This window comes from Artemia sp. Qi Xiang Cuo, chromosome 4 (assembly GCF_049724085.1).
Source record: "Artemia sp. Qi Xiang Cuo chromosome 4, ASM4972408v1, whole genome shotgun sequence".
In the NCBI taxonomy this organism is placed as follows: Eukaryota; Metazoa; Arthropoda; class Branchiopoda; order Anostraca; family Artemiidae; genus Artemia; species Artemia sp. Qi Xiang Cuo.
In genome coordinates, this window is record NC_142797.1 from 85,928,701 (window position 1) to 85,939,649 (window position 10,949).

Below are 10,949 nucleotides of genomic sequence, written 5' to 3' on the forward strand. Positions count from 1 at the left end.
CTTAAAAAGAACAGAAATCATTCCGTAGTGAAAGGGGCTGTCCCATCCTCAACGCCTTGCTCTTTGCACTAAAGTTTGACTCTGTCTCACAGCTTTATTTTTTAAAACAATAAAAAACTTTAGCGTAAAGAGCAAGGCGTTGAGGAAGGGACAGTCCCTTTCATATACGAAATAATTTCTGTTCGTTTTAAGTTTTAGTGTCGCTCTGTACTTTCAGTTAAAAACAAAACTTTTTTATTTGAATTTCTGAACATTTTAAAATAATGCAGGTTTTGATTTTGGCTCACCGTGCATGAATAATTAAAACGAAATTTGTATATTAATTTTACTTTTTTTGGCTAAACGGCTTTCTCGAAAGTTGTTTAATTTTATTTACGAACGTTTTTATTAGTAATAGATATACTTAACTTACGAATTAACTTAAGTAAAAAACTTCTATATTCGTATTTTTTTTTATTACGTATATTAGGGGGTTCACTCCCCTAGTTAATACCTCGCTCTTTATGATAAAGTTCAATTTTTTTCCAATTCTCCATGAATGACCCCTTAATCACAAAGGCTCCTAATTACAATAAATAGCTCTTATGAAAGTACTAAAAAAAACTTTAGTTTAAAGAGCGAGGTATGAACAAGGGAGCGAATACCAATCATATATGTAATAGTTTCCGTTCGTTTTAAGTTTTGATGTTGAAAAGTTTTTCAATTGAATAATTTCTGATCGTTTTTTTTTAAATAATGCTGAGAAATCCGGCGCCCCTTCATAACAATGCCCCTTCCCTCATGAAAAGATCCTCCCACGTAACCCCCAATCACACCCCCCACTATCAGAAAAATCCCCCCTGAAAACGTCTGTATACTTCCCAATAACCAATACTATATGTAAACTTTGGGCAAAGTTCATAACTTGCAGCCCTTCCCCCTGGGACTTTGGGGGATTCAGTCATTCTCAAAGACATAGTTTTATATTTTTCAACCATGCTGAACAAAATGGCTATCTCAAAATTTTGATCGGACAGCTGTGGGGGAACAAAGGAGCATGGGAGGGGGTCTAGATACCCTCCATTTTTTTGGTCACTTAAAAAGGGGCACTAGAACTTTTAATTTCCATTCGAATGAGCCCTCCCGCGATATTCTAGGACCACTGGGTCGATACGATCACCCCAGGAAAAAAACATGCATCCATGATCTTTCTTCTGGCACAAAATACAAAATTCTATATTTTTGCAGATAGGAGCTAGAATCCTCAATAGAAGGGTTCTCTGATACGTTGAATTTGATTGTGTGATTTTCATTAAGGTTCTATGACTTTTAGGGGTGTTTCCCCTTTTTTCGAAAATAAGGCAAATTTTCTCAGGCGAGTAACTTTTGATGGGTAAGACTAAACTTGATGAACTTAAATATTTGAAATCAGCATAAAAATCTGATTCTTTTGAATCAGATTTTCACCTGAATTCACCTTGTATTCACCTGAAGCTTCCTTCAGGTGAATACACATAAAATCTTGAATAACAAAATTCAAATACCACAAGGGGGGGTATCAGGATTTTAGAAGTGTCCTGGTGGGGCATGGCCCAAAATCGGCTGGGAACCACTGCTCTAGGGTATTCAACCAAACTACAAGAATGTTTGCAAAAGATTGAATTTGGTATTCCAGGTTAGGTCTAACATAAATTTCAGGAGAATAAATAATCAACTTTGGTGAAACACCTCATTTGCATCCTGCACATTGCTTTAGGATATTTAGTCTTTCTTGGATTGAAGTTCCCAATATTAGCAAGTGTGATTTCCATTACAATCAAGAATCAAGGGCCATATTCAGGAGACAAACTGATTGCTCACAAGCTATGGTATTCCCTTATGTCATTAAGAGTTTAGAGAGGGTTTTTTTTAGAGACTGACTCTTAAACCTTAGTTTTAAAACCTATTCGTACAATGCAAATAAAAGAAGATTTATGACAGCTCCATGTAGGAGAAAATCTTCAGAAGGTTATGTGGGAAGATCTTTCCATGGAGGAATGTTTCATGGGGAAAGGGAATTTTCCATTAAGTGGGTACCAGATTTCCCAGCATTATTTGAGAAACAATTAGAAATAAAAAAAAGTTCCAACTGAAAGTAAGGAGTAACATTAAAACTTAAAACGAACAGAAATCATTATATATATGAGGCGGTTTTCCCCCTCATCAATACCTGGCTCTTTATGCTGAAGTTGTTTTAGGTTTTTATAAGAGCTATTTATTCTAATTAAACCCTTTGTGATTCAGGGGTCATTCTTAAAGAGTTGGAACGAAATTCGAACTTCAGCATAAAGAGCAAGGTACTGACGAGGGGGCGAACCCCGTCATATACGTCATGAAAATATACAAATAAAGGAGTTTGTTACGTAAGTTAATTCGCAAATTTACATATATTTATTATTAATAAAAACGTTTGTAAATAAAATTAAAAGTTCTAGTGCCCTTTTTAAGTAACGTTAAAAATTGGAGAGCAACTAGCCTAGGCCCCCTCCCCCGCCTCTTTTTATCAAAATCGTCCGATAAAGAATTTGATAAAGCCATTTAGCCAAAAAAGGTAAAACTAATATGTACATTTCATTTAATTATTTATGCATGGTGCACCTGATTCAAAACCTGCATTAATTCAAAATTGATCAGAAATTAAATTTTAATTTTTTTAACTGAAAGTAAGGAGCAAAATTAAAAGTTAAATAACCAGAAATTATTTTGTATATAAAGAGGGCTGTCCCCTCCTCAACACCTCGCTCTTTACGCTAAAGTTAGACTCTTTCTCACTACTCTACTTTTTAAAACAATAAAAAACTTTAGCATAAAGAGCAGGGAATTGAGAAGGGGACAGCCCCTTTCATATACGGAATAGTTTCTGTTTGTTTTAAATTAATGTTGCTCCTTACTTTCAGTTAAAAATAACTTGTTTTTTTTATTTAATATACATATATTGTCTGTGTTTTGTGGTAATTGTTTGTTTTTGTCATAATTGTCTATGTTTTATTGCTGTATTTTTTTGCCTGTTTTGCGTATGTCACCATGGCCCAATTTGGCTTTTCGTGTGAATAAATCTATCTATCCATCTATAGGAGTTGTAGCATGTCAAAAAACTAAAACAAATAAAACTAAAACAAGACGTTAAAACCATAAAAAGGAGAGATAAGCACACATAAAACAAATAACAAACATTAAATTAGTGGAATGTTTTATTAATAGTTTTGGAAAAATTAACATTATCTTGAAGCCAAGCAGCAAAAGAGAGACAGGATAGGGACAGGCTGAGAGATGGCATGGGTGGGGAATGACTTTTGGGGAAAATATTATCCAAGTGATTTTGTATTGTATTTTTTTTTAAAACAGAGGCATAATTTAATTGTCCTGCATTCAAGTGTTTCTAGCCTTCATTTTTTTAGAAGAAAAGAATATGGACCTTTGTCTTCTTTGAAAATTATTCACAAGGCTCTTTTATGGATTGATTTAATTTTATCTGACTCTTGATACAAAAAGCCATGGTCCCAAAGTAGACATGCATATCCAAGATGTAGATGAACAGAGAATCCTTAAGGAATGGGAAAGGGGGACACATTTAGGAGCTTAAGCAAGGAGATGGACACACTACCTTTGTGGATTGTATTATTAAGATGGATATCACACTTTAAATTAGAAGAAATTGTGATACCAAAAAATTTCAAGGCTGATGCCAAAACTTTGGGAGGGATTGAATAAAGAATAAGAGGTGGACATTTAAGGAAAAAAATTGTCATTATTTTGAACTTAGAGGGGTTGACAATCATGTCTAATTCCAAGGCATTGTATGCAATGTCATTGACAATACTCACAAGATTACTGATTATATTTCTATAAAAGGATTCAATGACTGAAGTTATCAGCAAATTTCTACCGGTTGGGAAATTTCTTAGCAAGACTGTTGATCCTAACTGAAAAAAACCTTGGGGTACTTCACTGAGAACAGAGGGGGATCAGAATAATGATTTTAGTATTTGGCCACTTGTGATCTATTTCATAAGAAAAAGGCAACCAAATTTGACCAAGAAAAAGTTAGTATTGAATTCAGTGACAAGTTTCTGAACTATATCACTGTGATAAATAAGTTCAAATACTTTTTGGAGATGAGAGGAAATTAAATTAATCCAGGTATTAGGCTTTTCTAGAAATTTCCCAATGGAGTTGATGAGATAAAAAAGGTAATGGGAAGCAAAAGTGAATTTGAGGTTCCTACATTACCTCAGGTCTGTAAGAGGAAGTATTTTTTTTTTTTTAGTCAATCAGCAATGAATCCTTCATATAGTTTTGAGAATATAGGAGTGAGGGAGGTTTGACAAACACCTTCAAAACTAGGCTCTCTGTCTTTCCCAATGCTGAAATACAAGGAAAAGAGGGGAATTGTGTTGGCTAGTAACTGATAAGATAATGCAGGAAGGCTTTGGACAAGAAATCTTTGAGGAAGCAAAGAGCCTGTTATGGCTAAGGTGATGCTGCAATAAAATAGGTGACATTAGTAATAAATTAATAAATTTATGCCAATGCCTCTTTTTTAGCCTGTGAGTAGGTTTTTTTTACCTTAGCTGAGCTGTGTTTATTTCCTATTGCAATTCTTATTGATGAATGTATTTGGATACCTTTCTTGCAATGTAGTTAGCTTCCACTCTACAAGGACATAGTACATTGCACCATTTTTTAACACTTTAACTGTCAACAGGAGCTGAATTGAGCAGTATTTAAAATGATTTTGGTAAGTTTTTATTAATTTGAGAAAAATTATTAAGCAAAAAATAGAAAGCTTCTTGGAGAATTTGTTAGAACATATGCTATTTACCTTTATTATTAATAAACTTCTTTTTACCAGGTTTGGTCTAATAAAACACTTGTGAGATTGTTGTCTTTTTAGCAAAATATAATTCTGTAGATATGTTACTCTACTAATGGACACTTGGTCAATAGCAGCTGGAGGCCATAGTTGGATGTCAGTGGTAGAGTGTCAAAGTGAGCAGAATATTTTTTCCAAACCTGCTGTGGCTGTCTTTGCAGCTGTTGGACTAGAATTTATATTATTGATAATGTTTTGACAGTTTAGCTGTAACTGACCAGTCTCTTTTCTTGGTACTTGTATGGAATCAGGTAAACCCACAATGAAATATCACATCAAAATCTCAAAGCTAATATTGATAAACAGGTTTGTGAGACGTTGCTCACTCCATGACAAAGATTTAAACTTTAGTTTTTCAGGAATTAGGGGGACTAAAAGGTAGCAAGGTTAGGTTATGTATTTAATATATGCTATCCTTTACCCCCACAACCTCTAATGTGCAAATATATAACCCAAATTTGTTTCTAAACTATTATGTTTTCATCAAATTTTTTTTCATTAGCATTAACTAAACTTCACATCTCACCTGTTCACGGGATTCTATACAAGTACACTTTTCTTATACCATTAGCAATTATGGGCAATTGCATTCTTTTCTCCAGAGCTGTTTTTATTATCTGACTCCATTGCTTATATTTGACATAGGTATTTCTGTTATCAGAAAGATGAAACTTCTATAGTTTATGAATTTTGTTGGATGCTGACAATCAGAGTTGACCCTCAATGTATAACTATACTAACAATAACAGTGGAAAATAGACAGAATTTTATGTGTACCTTAGTTTAAGACAATACTCTTATTTTGTATGGGTTTATCATTATAGCATCTATATGCAATTCTTCCATCAAACAAGAACAGCTTTATGGTGAATTTTTCTCTTCAAATAGACAAAGAACCTAATTACTGGTTACTAACTAATTATTATCATATTTTTTCTTAGGTGTAATTGCTGACTTCAGAAGGCTGGTTAAAAAGAACCATTAGTCACACCTTATTGGATATTATGGTCTGTTTACAAAGTTGTTAGAACATAAGAAACCAGTCTAGTTTTTTTTTACTATTTGTTCCTTTGGTTTGCAAGTTACTTCTATACTACCAATTGTTTTCACCCAGCAGAGAAGTCAGACAGCCTGCATCATTGGCAAATACTTCAGCTTCTTCACTTCTATTAAAGAATAGGTCAAATTCCTTTTTCAACTTCAAAAAAATGTTCATTCTCAAGAAATCAATGTGTTTCTTAGGCTCAAATTTTGGAAATGGAGCATTGTTGTATGTCTGAACTGGAGACATCATAAAAGCAAGCACAAGAAGTAAATTTTTGGCAGTTCATATTATTGACTTAGGAATAAAGTGAAAATGTCACTTGATGCCTTTTTATGCTCTTTACAAACAAAATAATTACTTCTATTGGAAATTCCAATTTACCCACATCCTCCCCTAATGTGCAAATATATACCCTGAATTGTCAATGGCAAACTTTCAAATCACAAAATTCAGTGCTATTTTTGTTGACAGCATTCAAAAAACTTGAAACAGTAGGAAAACACTTTATATTTGAGTTGGCGAATAAATGAGGTTTGAATTGTTATAAATAAGTATTTTTTTAATGTGTGACTCTTGAACAACTTATTTATAAACTAGTTATATGTTTATAACCACTTTTCAATAGCTTAAATAGTGTTGATACCTTCTTTTTGTGGTTACAATTCAGGGTATATATTTGCACATTAGGGAGGTGGGGTGAGTAAATTTGAATTTCTGATAGAAGTGATTATTATATTTGCAAAGAGCATAACAAACAAAACTCAGAGAGGAGAGAAAGTAACAAAATGAAAAATAAAATCAAAAAAGGGTGAAAAAACGAGGATTTTGTCAGCCAGCAAACCATGAAGATGACAAAATATAAGCAAATATTTCGACAAGGACCTCTGCCAAGTCGTCGTCAGTGCTAAACTAAAAAGAAAAAAAAATTTTTTTTGATTTTATTTTTCATTTTGTTACTTTCTCTCCTCTCTGAGTTTTGTTTGTCATGTATAGCCAGTGTGGTCTAAGAATGTATTTGCAAAGAGCATAAATAGGCATTGAGTGGTATTTTCACTTTATTCCTAAGTCAATAATATGAACTGCTAAAAACTTACTGCACAAGAATAGATATTTCTAACCAGGGGTTGTAGCTACTAAATCAAATGAAGTTACCCATGAATTGAGGATATCAATATCAACCTTCTGCTTACAAAAAATTAAGCAAGAAAAACAGGTTTAAATTTTAATGAAGCAGTGAATAAATACAATAAAATAAACACTTAATTAAACAAACACACTCCAAATATTTTGGCCCCATGTGTGGGTGCCTTTCTCAACAGAAAAAAAGGGAGAGAATGAAACAAAAATGTTTTTTTAAAAACTTAACTTACATCAAAATAAAACATACTAAACACATGAAGAGAAAGAAAAAACAAAAGAAATATAAATAAGTAGGAATCAAAACTCACATATTAAATAACACTTCCATGCATTGGCATATAAACCAAATCAAATGTCTATAATGATACACATATGTACCACATGTCTATATGTATCATTATAGACATTTGATTTTGTTCATACGCCAGTGCATGGAAGTGTTATTTAATATGTGAGTTTTGATTCCTACTTATTTATATTTCTTTTCTTTTGTTTTTTCTTTCTCTTCATGTGTTTAGTATTTTTTTTTTTTATGTAAGTTAAGTTTTTAAAAAGAACATTTTTTGTTTCATTCTCTCTCTTTTTTTTTCTGTTTAGAAAGGCTCCCGGAGGTTTGGCCAAAATATTTGAAGTGTGTTTGTTTAATTAAGTGTTTATTTTATTGTATTTATTCACTGCTTTATAAAAATTAAAACCAGTTTTTCTTGCTTAACTTTTTGTAAATGGAAAAGCAGTGTGGTCTAACAAATTATTTAAACCTTTTGCTTCTTGTTATTCATTCCATTTGTTTTTGAACTACTTGGAAGTCATCCCATTTCAGATGGTTCTTATTGCCTGGAATTTGACAAATTTGTTCACCAAATGGAGGGAATCCACATAGGGTAAAAGACCTCTTTTTGGGAAAGACCACTTTTCTTTGGCATTTTGGAAAAATAGCAATGGGTTTTTGGAATGCCTCTTTTTTACTACAGTATTACAAAATGCAAGTATAGACCCCATCATCTCTCACTAGAGCCAGCCCAGTGGGAGAAATTTGTCATCATAAATCCAATGTGTGGTCTCTGTTTCTACAAGCAAGTGACATGAAAATATATATATATATATATATATATATATATATATATATATATATATATATATATATATATATATATATATATATATATATATATATATATATATTTGTAATTTATAGGCTAGAATAAAAATCAAGAAATAAAAGTTAGATTTTTAGAATCAGAAGACAATCAGCTTTCTGTTAATATGTGAATAATACTCAAACACTAAAAAGATATTTACATCAACACAGGACAATTAGTATTTCCAAAGAGGTCTATCTAGGTTAGTCAATAAACTAATTAGGCTATTTTAAGTGAATGATCTTAAATAATTCTAATAATAACCATATTATTGCATATCGTGGATTTTTAGCTTTTCATTGGTCTATGCAAACCTTTTCAATTCTAATCTGATAACAAAATGAGGTTTTGAGTTTTACATAGGCTAATTTTGCATAGGCTAATTGGATACTGGTCTTTTACCCTAAATCATTGTGCCACCACTTGAAGTATCCTAGATGGCCTGAAATTCAGTCCAAAGGAATCAGTTTCAGTTTTTTTCTCCCAAATTTTACAGGAATAAGGACTTTTAAAGGAAAAATAACTTCACCCCAGCTCTGAATGTACCACCAATTCACAAAAATGTCAAGGGGTCAGGGTATTTTCAAAATAAAGGGAGGAAAATAATCAAGGTATCACAAAAAAATGTACTTTTTATTGACAGTATAAAAACTACATTTTTCAGAATTAGTGCCACTACTAAGTAAAAATAATTTATGTAACTATCATACCAAAAAATTTTGAAGCATTTTCGTAATTCAAATTAAGGTTAAAAAGACAGTGAAATCTAATAACGTTTTTCCTGCCGTGACGATTTGATAGCAGTATCAGCTAAGCCGCGCTTTTAGGCTCAGCGAGTTCGAACACGGGTTGTTCTCGTCTGGTTTCAAATTTCTAGTGTTTTTGTCTAGTTTCAGCGGGGTTGAAGTTTCAACCCCGTGTTTTTCTCGAGAACCTGCTTTGTGAAAACGCTTGATGCACTAGACGAGAACAATCTATGTTCGAACCGCTGAGCCGTGAACAACCCGTCTTCGAACACGGGTTGTTCTCGTTTAGTCCATCAAGCATTTTCACAAAGTGGTTTCTCTAGGAAAACACGAAGTTGATACTTAGAAGCAGCTAAAACTAGACAAAAAACTAGATGAGAACTACCTGTGTTCGAACCCGCTGAGCCTGTAAACGTGGCTCTAACAATTTTCTTATGACGACAGAAAAATTGTTGCCAGTTTGTTAACTTTAGAGCCAAAAGCTTGAATATGATAATATCAATAATCGTTTTCCCGACAATATGCATGTTTTTACCGATAATTTCGTTAATGATTCTCAAACTAGTGCAGCTGCCTATATACCTGAACTAATCATAAACAACCCCCCCCCTTCCAAGGTCAGTATTTCCACATAATTATTTGTAGTATGACTTGTATTAGATGCTTTAATTACGGTCTGGAAAACTCTTCGAGGTAGACCCCGATGCTTCGCTAGTATTAATTTGCATAAGATGCTTTGTTTGGTCTTGAAACTTGGGACCTTTTCAACGTGGACTCCGACACAATGCTGGTTTTAATGTTGGCGGCGAAAAGTTAATTTTTAAGGGGAAACGGTAGTGCACCGCTGGCTAAAACCATTTTTTTATTAGGAGGAGTTTTAAATCTATTCACTTCGAATCGAATGACATATCATTAGAGTCAGAATAAACAGATAAGTCTTATACAACCTTTTAAAAGTCTGAGAGAGTTCGCTACATAATGAGATACGTAGTTTCGGGGGAAACGTGACACAAGGAACAAAACTCAAAATTGGTAGGATTAAGAGTATTTTCAGACTTTTTATCTCTTGTTTTCAATTAATGGTAGTTTTCGCTTTCCTCCTTGGTTGTGTTTTCGTGACACTTGTTGTTGTACTCAATAAAACCCAGTAATCACAGTATCGTACCTTCCAACCCAGTGTGTATCCCAATAATAATGCAACTTTTGTTCTTTAGATTCAGCAGAACATACAAGAAGCTCCAATTCAACTCATTTGGAGAAAGAGAAAAAAAACAGCAGACAACTACTTCTTGCAAATATCTTATAACATTTAAATTAGACTCAGTTCGGAGGCCATAAGTATGACAATATTTGAGCATTGGACGCCACAATGCATATAAGTGGAAGCTGATTCGGACTTGTATATTCATCAGAAAAGGCAGGAGCGTCGCAACGGGAGGGAGGATAGCAACCCAAAATTTTTTTGATTTTTTTTTCAAGAAAAAAAAATAGCTACAGCAGAATCTAAGAGAGTTAAAATTTTTGATCCGATTTAAATAGAAATTCCAAGATTCGGTAATGAAGGTAAAAAACTCACTAGCGTAGTCTGTAAATTCTGCAAAGGAAGTCTCATAGTGGTATGTCAAGTTATTAAATAAAATTAAAGCCGAATCAAAATCTAAAATCGTACCGAAAATTTGAAGAAACATTGAGAGTTTGGTGGAATTTCAAACACGATTTTAAACTTACTCCTCTTTTCTTTCCAAAATCCAGGAGAATTTTCTGATAAGGATATAGTTAAAATGAGAATTGTGTAAAATTTATGTTTCCGTGATTCAGTGATTGTTGACCTTTCCATAACCAAATGGCAAAACAAAAACAATATTGTCAAGAATTCAGACTTCGAGTTACATCTAACTCAATTAAATGTGCCAATTGTAACTCTTGGTTCCACGCATTAGCCGAAAAGTGTGCTAGGATAGATTTAATTAATTGGAGCACCTCCTGGA

General features: G+C 33.1%; 1 protein-coding gene across 1 annotated transcript in view; it reads right to left on the minus strand.

Annotated features, from left to right (window-relative positions):
* The window catches only part of LOC148953570 (bolA-like protein DDB_G0274439), a 68,980-nt gene extending 60,018 nt beyond the window's left edge, over positions 1-8,962 (minus strand). The window contains exon 1 of the mRNA XM_089087737.1: positions 8,926-8,962. Coding sequence (XP_088943863.1) covers positions 8,926-8,943 — 18 coding nt within the window. The 5' untranslated portion in view covers positions 8,944-8,962. The remainder of the gene's footprint in view (positions 1-8,925) is intronic.
* Between the last annotated feature and the right edge of the window lie 1,987 nt (positions 8,963-10,949).